This window comes from Dermacentor variabilis, chromosome 9, assembly GCF_050947875.1.
Source record: "Dermacentor variabilis isolate Ectoservices chromosome 9, ASM5094787v1, whole genome shotgun sequence".
In the NCBI taxonomy this organism is placed as follows: Eukaryota; Metazoa; Arthropoda; class Arachnida; order Ixodida; family Ixodidae; genus Dermacentor; species Dermacentor variabilis.
Window position 1 is genome coordinate 5,452,779 of NC_134576.1, and position 19,030 is coordinate 5,471,808.

General features: G+C 45.0%; 1 protein-coding gene across 4 annotated transcripts in view; it reads left to right on the forward strand.

Annotated features, from left to right (window-relative positions):
* The window catches only part of LOC142558596 (26S proteasome non-ATPase regulatory subunit 13-like), a 283,634-nt gene that overhangs the window by 72,850 nt on the left and 191,754 nt on the right, over nucleotides 1–19,030 (forward strand). For all 4 annotated transcript variants that reach the window (XM_075670747.1, XM_075670746.1, XM_075670749.1 and 1 more), the window contains exon 6: nucleotides 9,005–9,091. In XM_075670747.1, coding sequence (XP_075526862.1) covers nucleotides 9,005–9,091 — 87 coding nt within the window. The remainder of the gene's footprint in view (nucleotides 1–9,004; nucleotides 9,092–19,030) is intronic.

Here is a 19,030-nt window from a genome sequence, read left to right on the forward strand (position 1 = left end):
TCTGCTTTGCCTCTCCAGGTCAGTGAGCATGCATTGCAATTGGTCCCCTGAGTTACTAAGCAAGGCAATATCATCAGCGAATCGCAAGTTACTAAGGTATTCTCCATTAACATTTATCCCCAATTCTTCCCAATCCAGGTCTCTGAATACCTCCTGTAAACACGCTGTGAATAGGATTGGAGATATCGTATCTCCCTGCCTGATGCCTTTCTTTATTGGGATTTTGTTGCTTGCTTTATGGAGGACTACGGTGGCTGTGGAGCCGCTATAGATATATTTCAGTATTTTTACATACGGCTCGTCTACACCCTGATTCCGTAATGCCTCTATGACTGCTGAGGTTTCGACAGAATCAAACGCTTTCTCATAATCAATGAAAGCTATATATAAGGGTTGGTTATATTCCGCACATTTCTCTATCACCTGATTGATAGTGTGAATATGATCTATTGTTGAGTAGCCTTTACGGAATCCTGCCTGGTCCTTTGCTTGACAGAAGTCTAAGGTGTTCCTGATTCTATTTGTGATTACCTTAGTAAATAGTTTGTAGGCAACGGACAGTAAGCTGATCGGTCTATAATTTTTCAAGTCTTTGGCGTCCCCTTTCTTATGGATTAGGATTATGTTAGCGTTCTTCCAAGATTCCGGTACGCTCGTGGTCATGAGGCATTGCGTATACAGGGTGGCCAGTTTCTCTAGAAGAATCTGTCCACCATCCTTCAACAAATCTGTTGTTACCTGATTCTCCCCAGCTGCTTTCCCCCTTTGCATATCTCCCAAGGCTTTCTTTACTTCTTCCGGCGTTACCTTTGGGATTTCGAATTCCTCTGGACTAATTTCTCTTCCATTATCGTCGAGCGTGCCACTGGTACTGCATAAATCTCTATAGAAATCCTCAGCCACTTGAACTATCTCATCCATATTAGTAATGATATTGCCGGCTTTGTCTCTTAACGCATACATCTGATTCTTGCCAATTCCTAGTTTCTTCATCACCGTTTTTAGGCTTCCTCCGTTCCTGAGAGCATGTTCAATTCTATCCATATTATACTTCCTTATGTCAGCTGTCTTACACTTGTTGATTGTTGAGAAAGTTCTGTGAGTTCTATTCTAGCTGTAGGGTTAGATGCTTTCATACATTGGCGTTTCTTGATCAGATCTTTCGTCTCCTGCGATAGTTTGCTGGTATCCTGCCTAACGGAGTTACCACCGACTTCCATTGCACACTCCTTAATGATGCCCACAAGATTGTCGTTCATTGCTTCAACACTAAGGTCCTCTTCCGGAGTTAAAGCCAAATATCTGTTCTGTAGCTTGATCTGGAATTCCTCTATTTTCCCTCTTACCGCTAACTCATTAATCGGCTTCTAATGTACCAGTTTCTTCCATTCCTCCTCAGGTCTAGGCTAATTCGTGTTCTTACCATCCTGTGGTCACTGCAGCGCACCTTGCCGAGCACGTCCACATCTTGTATGATGCCAGGGTTAGCGCAGAGTATGAGGTCTATTTCATTTCTAGTCTCGCCGTCCGGGTTCCTCCAGGTCCACTTTCGGCTGTCCCGCTTGTGGAAGAAGGTATTCATTATCCTCATATTATTCTGTTCCGCAAACTCTACTAATAACTCTCCCCTCCTATTCCTAGTGCCTATGCCATATTCCCCCACTGCCTTGTCTCCAGCCTGCTTTTTGCCTATCTTGGCATTAAAGTCGCCCATTAGTATAGTGTATTTAGTTTTCACTCTACCCATCGCCGATTCCACGTCTTCATAGAAGCTTTCGACTTCCTGGTCATCATGACTGGATGTAGGGGCGTAGACCTGTACAATCTTCATTTTGTACCTCTTATTAAGTTTCACAACAAGACCCTCCACCCTCTCGTTAATGCTATAGAATTCCTCTATGTTACCAGCTATATTCTTATTAATCAGGAATCCGACTCCTAGTTCTCTTCTCTCCGCTAAGCCCCGGTAGCACAGGACGTGCCCGCTTTTTAGCACTGTATAGGCTTCTTTCGGCCTGCTAACTTCACTGAGCCCTATTATATCCCATTTACTGCCCTCTAATTCCTCCAATAGCACTGCTAGACTCGCCTCACTAGATAACGTTCTAGCGTTAAACGTTGCCAGGTTCATATTCCAATGGCGGCCTGTCCGGAGCCAGTGATTCTTAGCACCCTCTGCTGCGTCGCAGGTCTAACCGCCGCCGTGGTCAGTTGCTTCGCAGCTGCTGGGGTCTGAGGGCCGGGGTTTGATTGTTGTGTTCATATAGGAGGTTGTGGCCAAGTACTGCACCAGGGTGGCCAATCCTGCTCTGGTGAGGGAGTGCGTTACCGGTTCTGGTCACCGGGATCAGGCCACACTCCAGGCCTGTTTGTGCAATTTTATCAACACGCGGATTTTTTTTAATCCGGTGGAAAATTGCCGGCACCGGGATTCGAACTACGGACCTCTTGCACGCGAGGCGGGTGTTCTACCTCTACGCCACCGCTGCATATTCTTTTCAGCTAAAAACTCGTTAAACAAGATTTGCAATCATGTCAGTAGATCTAAACAGGCGTCCAAGGCCATTTGTCGCATCAAACAGACGGGGCAGCTTTTGGCATGCTCGGTGGGAGTGGTGTACTTCCGTGCAGCAAAATGTACTTTGGGCAGATGGGACACTACCTTAACATCCGCCTTAGGGAGTACCAAGGCGTGATAAGGAATTCAACAGGCTCGAACCTGGCTGTGCATTGTTGAAATTGCCCATGCAAACCTTTGTTCGGAAACAAAAACAAAAAACGAAATATTGCATAAAGATGGAAATCAAATCAACCGCGACATTGTGGAAGGATACTTCACGCATGCCAACTCAAGCCAGACTTCTATCTCTCTGCATGATAAAGGAACGAAGTTTCTGATTGGCAAGATAGGCTGATACCCTTTCACAACTTCTACACATTACTTCATCACATGATTTGATTCTCTGTGTAAATAAACCAGTTCTTAGTCTGTGCTCGTATTGTCCACTTCGTTTCGTCCTTCGTCCGTGTTGCGCTGCCCACCCCTAGGAATGTGTTCAATCACCAAGTTGCCCAGCTTGCTGCTTTAATTCAGTTTGAATTTAACCCAGTGTTTGATTAGGTTGCTTTAGTGTTGGTCAAATAAGGAACTTGCAAATTTGTATTTGGGTAATATGAAAGTCTTGCAAGCCAGGTGTTTACTGGGGGGGGGGGGGGTGCAAGTATGATTTACTGCAAAGAAATTCTAGTATTTTATTAGTGGATTTCGTAATTTTACTGATGTGACGAACCCATCTTTGATAGGGGGAGAGGCGAAGTCCATGATATTTAAATGAATCTGCATTGACTACAGGATGATTGCAAATATAATAGCTAGAGGCCGAAATTAGTGAACACTCATGTGCAATCATATTGTCATATGAAACATGCCATCTTTATTGCTTTATTCGGCTTGATTATGGTGGTGTAATTTAGATATCCTTGTTTCGAAATGTGAGCAAATTTGCACTCTGTCTACACTTGTTTCATCACATGCTGTTCTGTATGTTGTATGCGCGATTCCAAAAGATGCATGCACTGTTTGCTTTTTGTTCAGAGCTTGTAGCCTGTAGCGATTAGGTATTTGTGGTGACAGTTTCTGTCGACGTTGCGTCATGAAGAAATCCTGCGATCCTAGCCATAGAAAGCTTCATTGTAAAACACACATGGCAGTGAACAGGAGGGTTGAGCAAGCTGACACATAAAAATAATGTCCAGTAGAAAATGCACTGAGATAATAAAATTTCCAGCCCTGTTTTCTTTTTAACATAACTATCAACAATGTTGCAATAATTTTGCAGCATCCCCGTAGGCTTAATGTGCTTGTTGATTAGTTTAACTAATTTGTACATTAATCTTAGGCAGAATATTCAACTCACTTGAACAAATAGTGAAGAAAAATAATGGAAACCAGTAGTGAGTTGCACTATGTCTTGACATACAAGTAAATTTGTGGATAAACATTCCAGAATTTTTTTGCTACCACTAATACTCTTCAACTTCAACTTTATTCAACTTTATTAATTCTTCTAGTACACACTAGGAACGTCCTCCTGGGTTAAAAGCTGTTCAGAGCTTAAGAACTTGTTCAAAATTATTTCATTTTTGTTTTGCCGTTAAAATAATCACACGCAAGGCAATGCAAAGTGGCACATCAATTACTCCTGCCGAAAGTCTACATATTTTTGTTCAGCAATGAAATATTGTACACAACTGCTTTGAGGCATGTCATCTGCTCTTGAAAGATGTAACTTTGGACACCGGAAGAGAGCCTGGAGAATTTTTTTTTTTTTGAGCGAGTTGCTCACCATTAAAATAGTTTCCAATCTCATTGACGTCATTACAATGCGAATTTCTTTCTAACTGTGATTTCGATGCAACTTTTTGATGTCTTGCCACTCTTGAAATTTATAGTTCACTACCATGGTAATGGTGTTCCCCTTGTTGACAGGCCTGTCAATAAGGGAAAGTGCATTGCACTGTCCCTTAGCAATGCCACCTTCATTCTAATGTTGACTGAGCATGATCATCTCTAGGAATCCAAGGTCTTACTTAATAACCTGGAAACACTGCTGACCGGAGTTTTCCGGTGTCGCCAAGACTAAAGAGTTCAGACAGAACCCATCTTGAGATGATCATCAAAGTTAACCCTTTCAGGGTCAATGACATAAATATACGGCACCTTGAGCAAGTCCAAACTGGTCAATGCTGTATATTTACGGCACCGTCTGTACGTTTAAATAGCACGCCAATTTTCGAATTTTTTCTTTCCTGGCATGTGCTGCCACTCTGCAGGAATACAGGGAATCTTTTTCTCGTGCCTTCCTCTCTCGGTTTTCGTTGCATGGTTTGTTTGCTTCGGTGCATTTATATACTACCGCTCGCGCGCATTGGTGCGCACACGGATGGGCGGCAGTTGGTTTGGGTTTTGTTCCGCTGGGTGATTTCGGCTTCTTGAACTTGCAACACTGATGGCTATCTCGTTACTAATCGCTCAAAGGGCGATCGCCTGTTATTCACTCGTCTATTGCTCACAGGGGTGTGCATGCGAAGGATGCTGCTGTGCATGCATTTCCCTTTTTTTTTTGCGACTCACGAAGACTAATTGCCTCTGGTTGGCGATAAGATGAAGATTAGCGGAAATTTTTCACACGACTTGCTTTTTGGATGGGCACGAAACCGTGCAGTTTTCTTGAGTGCGCTCACCTACACAGTTCGATTACGCTATGGACGTAAATATTAGTGTAAGAGCAGGAACATTTGATACTTGCGAAATATTTTTGTGTGTGGATTTTCTAAGCCTTGAACTATGTGTATAAGAATGCTTCAAATCTTTAATTCTTATAAGTTTATTTCCTTTCTTTATTGTTGTTATTCATGAATAAACAGTACATATCATCATCATCATCAGCAGCAGCAGCAGCAGCCTGTTTTATGTCCACTGCAGAACAAAGGTCTCTCCCTGCGTTCTCCAATTACCCCTGTCCTGCGCCAACTGAGTCCAACTAGCGCTCACGAATTTCCTAATTTCATCGCTCCATCTAGTCTTCTACCTTCCTTGACTGCGTTTCCCTTCTCTTGGAACCCATCCTGTAACCCTAATGGTCCAACAGTTATCTAACCGGCACATTACATGACCTGCCCAGCTCTATCTTTTTCTCTTGATGTCAATCAGAATATCGTCTATGCCTGTTTATGCCTATACCAAACCGCTCTCTTTCTGTCTCTTAACATTATGCCTAGCAATCTTCGTTCCATCGCTCTTTGCGCGGTCCTTAACTTGTTCTCAAGCTTCTTTGTCAGTCTCTAAGTCTCTGCCCCATATGTCAGCACCGGTAAAATGCACTGATTGTACACCTTCCTTTTTAGTGATCATGGTAAGCTTCCAGTGAGGAGCTGACAATGTCTGCCATATGCGATCCAACCCATTTTTATTCTATGAATTTCCTCCTCATGATCAGGGTTCCCTGTGATTTGTTGACCTAGGTAAATGTACTCCTCCACAGACTCTAGAGGCTGACTGTCTATCCTGCAATCTTCTTACTTTGCCCGGCTATTCATCATTATTTTTGTCGTCTGCATATTAATCTTCAACCCCACTCCTACGCTCTCTTCACCTCCGACCCATGGCGTAGGTGAAGCACACCGCATATGAGGGCCGATCCTGAAGATAGTGCAATGCTGGGCTGATTCATGGTGGAGGTGCAGTTCGCCATTAAGGGGCCGACATACGCAGCTTGGCTGGTCATCCTTCTTCACAGAATGGAAAGGCACTGACTTTCAGTTTCTTATCGCTTATAAAGGTACCAATCATCTACATTTACACTATTATCATGATTAAATGTCATAACTTTGCAAGTTACGCATTTTTGCACAGATAATTTTTGCGTGCCAGACACATTTTGCTGGTTACTCGCCAAAAATTGCCTTCACATTAATAAGTTTCCTTCTGGTGCCTTTGTCTGTAATACATGTTGCAAACCAATGGCCCTCTATTATTGCACAGGCATTGGCAGATTAATTAGGTCGTGTTGGATACCATCACATTAAGCAGCAGCAAGGATGGACCTTAACTAGAAACAGACTGAACTCAGCTTGGAAGCCCAGCTTGTTTTTTTTTTTGTTTTTTGTCAAGTCAGAGGTAAACATTTGTGTAGCACCCAGTCAGATGATTTTGAAAGAAATGAATGAATATGAAGCGATGAGTGGTGGTTATTTTCTCTATTTATTTATACATACTGCAGCCCATTAGGGCTGTGGCAGCATTGGGTGCACATGTGAGTAGAGTATAGGTAATTACAATATGAAGAGACAGGAACATAGAAATGGAAAAATGTAAGGTAACTATACATCACCAATAGCATTTAAAAATTGAAAAATCGGTAACAAACGAACTTCGGCAGGTACCAAATTCCATTGTTCAATTATGCGGGGGAAAAAACTATTTGAATGTTAATGCATAGATGAAATGGTCTGATATTAGAGGTGTGATAAGCTCTAGTTGAGGCCAAGCAAGCAGGCATAAAAAGGGAAGGATCTGAGAGGTGACAAAGAGAGTTCTTATATAAACAGAAAATCTTCAGAAATTCTATGAGCTGCCATCTGGAAAGAAACTTGAGGGTTAATTCAGAAAGAGCAGGGGACGATGAAAAGTCTCGGCCAAAGCCACGGTGAACAAAACAAATAGCCTTCCTCAAGACCAACTCAAAGCAAGTAATTTCGCATTGTTCCATACGGAGGAAGGATATTCTAAAATTGGATAATAAGTTTTGTATGTGACTTTCCATGCAAGGTCCAGCAGATGGAACCAAGTTTTTTAACGCTTTACTACAGATGCAGTCTATATGTTTAGGCCAAGACAAGGTAGGTTTACAAATGGTGCCTAAATATTTGTATTGGAAAACTCGTTAGTGCTACACCATTGAAAATATAATGAAAATGTATGGGTGTGTGTCTATAGTGAAAAAAAAACAAAACATTAGAACAGTTTTATTAAAACTGATCATTTTCCAGATAGCATACCAGTCGCATAATGAAACATGGGCATTCTTTATGCACTGATGATCAGCGAGCAAGCCAACTGGGCTGTACATAACACAATCATCTGCATAGAGACATATCTTTGAAATAGCATGGTCAGGAAGGTCATTAAATTAACCATAAGAGTACTAGTGGGCCAAGTACAGATCTCTGTGGGACCCCTGAGGTGACGGCGACTGCAGACAAAGCTGCAGAATCATAGCATATAAATTGGGAACATAGAGAAAGGAAACTGGAAATCTATGACGCAAACTGAGGGCTATTTAGAATATTATGGAGTTTCAAAAGCAATTTAGAGTTTAATACAGTGTTGAAAGCTTTGCTAAAGTCAGTGAAAATGGTGTCAGTCTGTATACCTAGGTCGACATCAGGTCGAATCTGAATACCTAGGTCGAAGTAAGGTTCTTTCATCAGACGCCATGTATAAACAAGCAGAAGAAATTGCGAACGCATATAATGAGTTTTTCTGTGGCCGTTTCTCTGATCACACCACTGATACTCGGCAGAATGCGTTGTTGGGCAAGTTGGTTCATTGTATTTGGAAAGATTGGATGCGCTTTCTGGACGATCACAAGGAGGAAGACGGTACAGGTGCAAACTAACAACTGAAGTTTATTCGAGGGAAACACTTAACAATCGGTTCATGTCAGTGCAGGCGCATCAGGGTATCAGCAGCAGATAAGAGGAGAAAAAAACAACAAATCAAAAAACCAATGGCGTAACTCAGCTAATCATATTTTCTAGGAAACGTGCTTCCCTATTGTAAAGTATGATCGATGTGTCACTGATGCATGCTTGTCCCTTCTTTTTTATATAATATGCCTCTAGAAGTTCCCGTGCTTTTTTGTTACTGCACTTACACAGGATCTTAACCTGGTTAACATGTTTAATACATTTGGTGTGACACGATGAACTGGTAGTGTAAATTTAGTTTTTAAAATTTTGCGCTTACAATGGTGCATCAAGCAAGAAAAAAACATGCCTGGAAAGCTGCTGCATGATTAATAAGTGAAGCCAGAATCCTTCCCAGTTAGCAGACAAAATGCATTGTGCAGATGGCACCATTGAATGGAAGCATTCCATCTGCACAGTGCAGAATATACAATCTCGAAGGATGCACCGTTTGCAGAAAGCAGTAATCCGCATTGCCCTGCGGTCAGTGGAGAGAAAGTGAAAACAGTGCAGGGCTTATCCAGCAGATGACAACTCGGTCCCCATTTTTGTCTTCGCTCTACTCCTACTACTTGCTCCAGACCCACTTGTGACAAATTGTTAGCTCTCATGCACGTTTTTCGCAGGAGGCGAGAAAAAGGGTGAGATGATACAGCTAGGTTACTGTGATAATCACTGCACTTACCCTCAAATTGGGTAAGCGCCATGGGCATTGTTGTTTGCTCAAGTGATGTCTCCACATTGGTGTGTGCAGGTGAAGGCAGACCCTGAAGCTGTCGTCCTCTGCAATGTGCTGTATGGTCAAAACAAGTTGGCTGTCAAGGACATGGCCAGCGTTAAGGTCAGAAACATCCTTTCCTGCAATTTCACAGGCCTTGCAAATATTGTAGAAGCCAGTGTGAGTCTAAAAAGACCCAGGGTCAACTTTATTTTATTGAAGATTTAAATTCTACACATTGACTTATGTTAAGCAAAAAAAAAAAAGCTAGCAAATAATTTTTAGGTGAGATTAAAGGGCCCCTCACCAGGCCTGGCCAATTTGAGCTGACAAGCGCTCTGCATACAATGCACATTAACGATTGTGTCTGCTAAGTATTACATCGCCGTGCGCCATGGGAAGAGCTGAAATTTCAAACCAAACGTTGCTTGCTCTTCTCCTCATGGGTGCTGCACTTCCAGCTAGAGAGTTGATGCAGATCGTACAAGTGTGCCTACATACATGGCAATGCTGTGACATTGCTCATGGTGGCATGTGACTTGGAGAATTATTCAAGGCAACATCTGTTATTTGTGTAATCTGTTACTTCAATAGATGAATTAAGTTGGCAAAATAAAACACAAAAACCGAATGTCTGCATATTTTTGTTTTACTTCACACCACAGCAAGAGAGATGTACTTCCATTTCGTCTGCTTGTTCCCACGTCTTGCAGTCACGTGCGCAGACAACTAAACTTTGTCATTTTTTACCCTGTCCCAGCATGCGATCATGCTCTGTGATCCACTTGTGTCTGCCTCACCATGTTCCAGCATACGATCATGCCTTGTGATGCGCTTGTGTCGGCCTCAGTTCTCAAGTAGCGCTGACTTATACCTGTAGTCGGGTGTTCTTGTGCACAGTGTGCAAAATCATGTGCTGTGCGAAGCATGGCAAAAAACAGCTCGCGCGTGATGCCGAGAGTGAAAGTGCACCGCGCAGCAAAAAGGTGAAGGGAAAAAAAATAAAGGCGATGCCCATGACACATGCGTCATGTGATCCTCGAGCTCCAGTGTGTGCGAACGCAGGGAAGGAATTTTGCTTGTGGAGGCTAGATGGGACAAGTGGAGAGAGTGTCTCTCTTGGCAGTGGTGCTCGCCTCCTGAATTCAGGAGTTCGTGTCACTGAAATATTTCTGTCTTGGCTATTGAGCAAATTCGAAAAATTCTTGTGGCAGAACGCTCCCTAGAGGGCACATAACATATAATTAAAATTTGCTATGTGGCTTGGTGAGGGGCCCTTTAAGCAACAAGTGCTTTTAATGATTGCGAGCTGAGTCCTCAACTTCCATCCAAATAAGAGTTTGACTGGGTTGTCGCCCTGGTTAATACTTCAGTATGTGAATACACATGTACAATATGCTTTTCTTACTGTATATTCAAAATTATGCACGTATTTATCTTTTAACAGATTTTGTCTACCAGGGCCCACATTCTGTAACATTTCATTTTTCATTTTATGTTGTACGAAATGGCCAATCCAATCAAGATATTGGTGCCTCTGAGCTATGTCTGAGGCAAAATGCAAAAAGAATTGAAAATGCTGCTGAGAAAGTGCTACTCCAGCAGCAATCAAAAGCAAGGCATGTCATATGACCTGGTTTAACACCTATGGTACAAATGAAGTGAGTGAGAAAGTTGCTGAAGTCAGTATTTTTGGTTTCTAGGCAAGACACAAACCTGCGACAGTGTTGTTGGTTTGTGAGTGCCTGACTGTAAACTAATTGCACACGCCTACAAGAAAGCATAGAGAAAGTAACACTTTGATAGGTTTATTTATTTTTTAGAAAAGGATTGGAATGATATAGTGTGTTGTCCTCCTCAGCACTTTCTAGTGAGTCGTCCTCTTCAGCGTTTTTTGCTCATGAATGCCGCTCATGCTGAGAGTCCGTGCCCTGCTCTAACGGTCGGTCCCAAACGCTGGTGACTAATAAATGCCTTTACAAGTGGTGGAAGTTGCTTCGGCCTACAACGTCAAGCCTAGAACTTTGATTCCGTACCCTATGCTGAACTATGCCTGAAGACTCATCCCAGCAAATGCCTCCTACTTGATCCCAGCAAGTGCCCCCCTCAGTCGGTCCTGTGCTCTGGTGTGCCTCGCCACAGGGACCCTGCCATTTTCAGCGGCGCGGATGACACTGGGGGGGGGGACGTCGAGGACTGGCTGGCGACATATGAAAGGGTAAGCGCCCACAACAAATGGGACAATCTCGCCAAGCTGAGCAACATGCTCTATCTTGCAGCTGTTGCCAGTCTCTGGTACAACAACCATGAAACCGACTGTCCGACGTGCTCCTCGTTCAAGACCTCTTTAGTGGCTGTGTTTGGTCGCACTGCTGTGCGCAAGCTGCAAGCAGAATCGCTGTGGCAAGCTGCAAGCAGAATCACCTTTGTGAGAACGCGCACAGCAGCCGGGTGAATCATTTACCAGCTATATTGAAGATGTACTGGACTTGTGTAAGGAAGTCAATGTGATGACGTCAGAGTCTGACAAAACCAGAAATGTTTTGAAAGGGATAGAGGACGATGCTTCTGACATGCTCATTGCCAAGAACCCTCTGTCTGTGACTGACATCCCATCACTCTGTGCCAAAGCTGCGAGGAGCTGCACAGGCAGTGCTTCTTGACACGTTTCCCTTCCTCGCGCAACGACCTCATTGCTGGTTTAGCTACCGTCTCCGATCAATCAGCGTCGCTTGCTGAAATGAAAGCATTCGTTCAGTAGGAAGTTGCACGCCAGCTCTCCTTGATATCCTTCGCTCAGCGGCCGCGTCTGCAACAGCCTGCGTTGAATTTTATGCCTCCGCTTCGTCACACGATCGAGCAGGAAATCATCGAGGTCTTGCCAGACCAGAGCCAACATCTTGCGGCTGCACCACTAAGCTACGCTGACGTCGTTGCGCCGCCCAACAGGTCCTGGCAGCTCCACCACTCAGCTACGTTGAAGTCGTCATGAGGACCCAGCCACTCTCTTCAAGTATGCCTCTCCGTTCTGCCAACTTCGTGCCTAGACTCCGACTGCCGCCCACTGTGCAGTCATGTCAGCGGCCACCCCGTACAACGCGTCCTGTGACATGGATGGGAGCTGCCCCGGCGAGCTGGTGGCATACTCCCGACAACTGGCCAATACGCTTTGCGTGCGGCTACGCCAGTCACGTCGCATGTTTTTTTTTTTTGTAATCGTGTGCAGCCGCCTAGCACTGCACCACCCGTGACAAGCTAGTCCAACTGTCCAAATTACGGCCCCCCGTCGGCTATGTCACTGACATTGCTCCACACCGTAGCTAAAATTATGTGCTGTTCACCTTCTCCATGCCATCGCTCACTTTCACCGATGCGACCTTGCCCCATAACTTGGTATGAGGAAGACTGATGGTCGTAGTCCAAGAGGCTAGGGCTGCGACAGCGTCAAAAATTGAAAGTCCTCCCCCCAGTCCCTTAAACGTAATTGAAGTGTTTGTTGACAGTGTTCATACATCTGCACCCGTGGACACAGGAGCCGGCGTATGTGTTATGAATGCTAAGCTTTGCCACTTATTTCTGAAAGTCATGATGCCCCTTTCTGGACTGTCCCTCTGCACAGCCACTGCTCAGCATGTTCACCCCTTGGTGGCTTGCATTGCTAGTGTTGCCATTGCCGATGTTCTTTATGCCATAGAATTTATCATCCTTTCCTCATGCTCTCATGGTGTTATCCTCAGCTGGGATTTTCTCTCATGCCACAATGCTGTTATTTATTCCACACGGGCCGAAATAGAACTCTCGCTGCTATTCCCTGCAGGGGCGTCTGCGTCGGCAGGCGTTTGGTGTGTTGCGACACCATGTACCCGAGCACACGAGGGTTGGACCCTCCCGTGTGTAGCCGTGCGCGGCTTAGCCGTGTCCTGGGAAAAGGGGATCCTGGGGGTTGAGCCAATGCCGGGTGTTTGGACCTTTACGGCCCCTCGGCAGCGGCAACACACCCCTTTGACCTCCTGAGGGAAATCAGCATTCGCCCTTTCCTGTCTCTCTCTCCTCAAATCTTCGTCTTTATCTCTCACTTTTCACCTTTCCCGTCTTCTCTTTTCCATTTACTTCCTTTCTCCACGGCGGCAAGGGTTAACCTTGTGTGGCTATCCTACCTTGGGTACACCAAATTTGGCTATAGCGACGGCGTACGGCTGGTGTCGTGCAGGCTTGTACGCAAGCTCTGCCGCGTCCCCTCGGGCTCCGTGGTGGGTGGTCGGCGTTGCTGCCGAACATACGCATTTTCTATGGCAGCACAAACCTCTGTTATCTATGATCGGCGTCTGAAAAGATGCCGCACCGAAGTACCATTTCATTTCTCCTTTCGGAGCAACGCTCCATCCTTCCCCAAGTACTATGTAGTACACAGCGAAAGCAACATTGTGTCAACTGTGATGGCGAGCATGCCGCATACTCGCAGTCCTGCCCGTCCTGGAAAAGAGAAAAAGAGATTGTGAAAATCAAAGTCAAAGAAAACATTTCTTTCAAAGAAGCACGTAGGCGGGTGTCATACCTGTCTAAGAGCAGCTTTGCCGATGTGGCGCGTAAGGGGGCAGCATCACAACGGCATCCGGCGGCTGTCCGACCCACAGGCAGTGAGTCGGCAGTTACGCCATCTGCCCCCGCGGCGGTTGCAGCTAGCGCTGCTCCGCCAACACAGCAGAAGGGACCATCGACCCCGAAGGTGGGCGCAGCCGAGGCTGCCCCAACCTCCCCGGCCCCTTCCAGCACTGGCAACAGCTGGCGCAGCCAAATTCCGCAGGGTGCCCCACCGACCTACGGGCTGGTGGGCGCAGGGGTCTTGCCCTCCAAGGCAGGACTCTCTATTGTAACTTCTCACTCTCAAGAGCACGTGTCCGGCGCCTCACAAGAGGCAATGGACACTACACCTGTCCTCAAGGCGCACCAAACGCCTAAGGAGCGGCGAGGCTCCCTCGAACGCTCCAGAAAGGGCAGAACCCCTGTTACAGGACCTCAAAAGAGCTCTGTAACCTAAGGCATCACTTCCGTTTCCGTACACACAGCACCAATTTACTCTAAATGTGGATACACAAATTATCCAATGGTACGTCAGAAGTCTTTTAGAAACCTGGATGACGTACAAGAACTCATACACAAACACAATCCAAAAGTGCTGTGTTTACAGGAAACACACCTAAAATCAAAACACACAAGCTTTCTCCGACAGCATATAACTTTTCGCAAAGATCGCGATAATGCTATCGCATCATCGGGAGGTGTAGCTATTGTTATCCACAAAAGCATTGCGTGCCAACATTTACAGCTCCAAACGCCTCTTGAAGCAGTGGCGGTTCGAGCTGTTCTCTTAAACAAACTCGTCACCATTAGCTCGCTTTACGTACTCCCACATTACAAATTAAACAAACATGATTTTCCGTCCTATATAGATCAATTGCCAGAACCTTATGTTGTTCTTGGCGATTTCAATACGCACAGCTCGCTGTGGGGCGACTCTCGTATAGATGTGCGAGGTCGTCTTGTTGAACAGTTCCTTTTCTCTTCTGGTGTGTGCCTTCTGAACAAGAAGAAACCCACGTATTACTGTTTTGCAAACAAAACTTTTTCTTCAATTGATCTCAGCATAGTTTCCCTGTCTACACTGCCTGAACTCGAGTGGGAAGTTACGAACAATCCTTACGGAAGCGACCATTTCCCCATACTATTAAGAACACTTAAAGGAAACGAATATCTACCACAGGCTCCTAGGTGGCAGATTGACACAGCCGACTGGGAGAAATTCCGAACCATAACTAGTATATCATGGGATGACATGTCCTCGCTAGGTATTGATGCGGCTGTGGAGTATTTTACAGCCTTAATAATAGATGCCGCATCTAAATGCATACGTGAAGTAAGTGGCTCGGCATGCAAACGGCGTGTCCCGTGGTGGAACGATGAATGTAGAATCGCACGTAGGAATCAGAACAAAGCGTGGGGGTTGCTACGCGCTTCTCCCACTGCAGAGAATCTTATCAAGTTTAAAAAAGTAAAGTCCGAAGGCAGGCGAACCCGCCGACAGGCCAGAAGAGAAAGCTGGCAGAAGTTTTTATCGGGCAACAACTCATACACAGATGAGGCCAAAGTCTGGAACAGGGTTATTAGGATAAGAGTGCGACAAGCACATTCACTCCCTTTGGTAAACACACAAGGCGATACCCTGCAAGATCAGGTTGACTCACTTGGGGAGCACTTTGAGAGCGTCTCGAGCTCAACCCATTATTCTCAGTCCTTTCTCAAATATAAACAAACAGAAGAATGTAAGCCAATAATTAGAAAATCAAGCCAGAATGAACTCTATAACTGGCCTTTCAGTATTGCCGAGTTGAGAGCTGCCTTGAACACATGCAAAAGCACTGCACCGGGACCTGACAGAGTCATGTATGACATGGTCAGAAACTTACATACTGACAGACAAGTTACACTACTTACACTTTTCAACACTCTGTGGGCTGCGGGATATCTCCCATCTACATGGAAAGAGGCGATTGTAGTTCCTGTCCTGAAGCAGCGAAAAGACCCCTCCTCGGCAGCAAGTTATCGTCCTATAGCTGTTACAAATTGTCTGTGTAAGCTCTTTGAAAAAATGATTAATCGCAGACTCGTACATTTCCTTGAACTCAACAATATACTCGATCCCTATCAGTGTGGCTTCAGACAAGGGCAGTCAACAACCGATCATCTTGTGCGCATTGAAGGATATATTCGCGATGCCTTTATACACAAACAGTATTTCCTCTCGATATTCCTCGATATGGAAAAGGCATATGATACAACATGGCGTTACGGGATCTTGCGAGACTTGTCGGGAATGGGCATCGGTGGAAATATGTTAAAAATAATTTAATGCTATTTGTCCAATCGTACCTTCCGTGTAAATGTCGGCAATGCACTATCACGTCCTTTCACGCAGGAAACTGGTGTACCACAGGAAGGCGTGCTCAGCTGCACTCTATCGTTAAGATGAAGACACTACATGCTTCACTACCACCAGCCATTTTTTATTCCATATATGTAGACGATATACAAATAGGCTTCAAATCCTGCAACCTCACAGTATGCGAAAGACAGGTTCAACAGTGCTTAAACAAGGTGTCCAAATGGGCAGACCAAAATGGATTTAAAGTCAACCTTCACAAAAGTTCATGTGTTCTCTTCACAAGGAAGAGAGGCCTCGTCCAAGATCCTTGCGTAGAACTGGGCGGACAACAAATTCCTGTAAACAAAGATCACAAATTTCTTGGTGTTATACTTGACTCCAGACTTACTTTCATTCCTCACATAAAACATCTTAAAGAAAAATCTCTTAGAACAATGAACTTACTTAAAAGCCTATCCCACACAACGTGGGGTAGCGACAGACAGTGTTTATTGAATATTTACAGGAGCCTAGTTCAATCACGATTAGATTATGGTGCCGTAGTATACCACTCTGCCGCACCGAGCACGCTTAAGATGTTAGACCCCGTTCACCATCTGGGTATCCGTCTGGCCACTGGCGCATTTAGGACAAGCCCTGTTGAAAGTCTATATGTAGAGTCGGATAAGTGGCCCCTCCATCTTCAGAGAACATAGATCAGCTTAATGTATTTTCTCAAGGTTTGCTCTAATAAGGAACATCCGTGTTTCACAACCGTTAACGACTTGACGTGTGAAACACTTTTTCATAATGGACCCTCTATGAGACTTCCTTTTTCACTGCGTGCAAGATAACTTAGCATGGAAATGGATGCTCCAGTTCTTGAACATCACTTATTGCCTCCAGCTAAGCTAGTATCGCCCTGGGAGTGGCAGGTGACAGACTGTGATGTATCTTTTGTGGAGGTCACAAAGCATGCTCCTGACCTCAACATCGCTATGCATTTCTGTGAACTTCAATCGAAATACTGCTATTCCGAATTCTACACAGATGCATCAAAATCACATTCTGGTGTATCTTATGCTGCTGTTGATCCCTCTTTTTCTAAATCTGATGTATTTTAGTCCTTAACGAGTATCTTCACTGCAGAAACCTATGCCGTACTGTCTGCAGTAAAACATATAAATGAATTAAAGCTCGACAGAGCAATAGTATTTACAGACTCGTTAAGCCTTGTAAAAGCGCTGAACTCTTTACAAAAGCACACAAATCCTGTTTTCATTGAACTCTACTCGCTATTACGCAATATTTATCTATCACATAGACACTTAGTAATATGCTGGGTGCCTGGACATAGGAGCATCGAGGGTAATGTGTTAGCTGACAAAATGGCGACATTATCCACATCGCTAACTACTTTTCCTACTACTGCTGTTCCTGTCACAGATCTGAGGCCTTTTTTAAGAAGGAAACTGCGACAACACTGGCAGCACATGTGGAACGCAGAAACAAATAATAAACTGCACGTTATAAAGCCACAGCTAGGTTTTTGGCCCTCTTCAATAAAATCTCGGCAAACAGATGTCTTATTCTGTCGCCTCAGAATAGGGCACACGTTTGGTACCCACAATTTTCTGCTTACTGGAAATGAACCGCCAACCTGTGGTCGATGTGGTGAGAGGCTGACCGTCCTCCACGTCCTCTTGGAGTGTCGGAAAGCCGAATCTGAAAGAAAGAAACATTTTCCACTTGCATACCGTTATTACATCCCTCTACACCCAGCTATGTTTCTCAGCAAGGAACCACTTTTTAACACTTAGGCAGTCCTCAACTTCTTAAATGATGTCTTTCTGCTTGTTATAAGCCCATTAAATTTGTAGAGCATCCTCGATCCAGAGGATGCTCTACGAATTTAATGTGCGGTCTGTGCGGTCTTGTGTGGACTACCGCCGCCTTAACAAGATAACTGCAAGGACGTCTACCTTCTCCCGCGCATAGACAATGTGATTGACGGTCTACAAGGAGCAGAATTTATTTCTTCTCTAGATTTGTGCCCAGGGTATTGGCAAGTACCCATGGCAGATCTCGATCAGCCGAAGACAGCTTTTGCCACACCTGACGACTTATACGAATTTACCGTAAGGCCTTTTGGATTTTTTAATGAGCCCGCAATGTTTGAGCGAACACAGATCTGTGCAGTTTGAAGTGGCACATGTGCTTGTGCTATCATGACGACATTGTTGTTTTTGCTCCTGACTTCCCCATGCACCTTCAACGGTTCCGGTCTGTTTTAACATGTTTAACAAATGCAGGGCTACAACTAAACCTCAAGAAGTGCCAATTTGCTGCTCGGCAGCTGACAATTCTAGGTTACGTCGTCTCCAAGGATGGAATTCTCCCAGATCCAGCCAAACTTTGGGCCATCACAAAATTCCCTCAGCCAACGTCCGTCAAAGAATTGTGCAGTTTCATTGGTTTTTGTTCCTACTTCAGATGCTTCACTTGCGATTTCGCTACCATCATGTTGCCCCTGATGAAGCCCCTTGGAAACATCGGGCCCCTCACTTCAGGGTCGTCCAAGTGCAGCAAGGCGTTTGCAATCCTGTGCCATTTGCTGATGTCACCTCAGTTTTGCGTTGCTACCCGATGGCCCCTGCAGAGGTACACATTGATGCCCAGTGGTGTTGGCCTCGGCACAGTCCTTGCACAGCACAAACACTGGTTTTCTGAATACGTTGTGGCTTATGCAAGTCACACACTTACGAAAGCCGAAAGTAACCACACCATGATGGAAAAAGAATGTTTGGCGATCAACTGGGCTCTTAAGTTCTGTCCATATTTGTATTACCGCCCATTTAATGTCATCACAGACCACCACGCACTTTGTTGGTTGTCGTCACTGAAGGACCCCTCAGGCATTTGCCTGCATTTGCCCCTTGGGCATTTCGCCTGCAGGACTATGATACTCACGAGCTCTACCATAGCGGCCGCCAGCACTGATTTCGACGCCCTCTTGCGCTCTCCCTTCCTCGACGACAATGCCCACTGCTCCGTATCCCGGCTTGCCGTTTCTTCTATTGACCTTCGCACTAATGCTTCCGAGCAGCACAAGGACCACTGGATCGCCTCGCTGATAGAGTTGC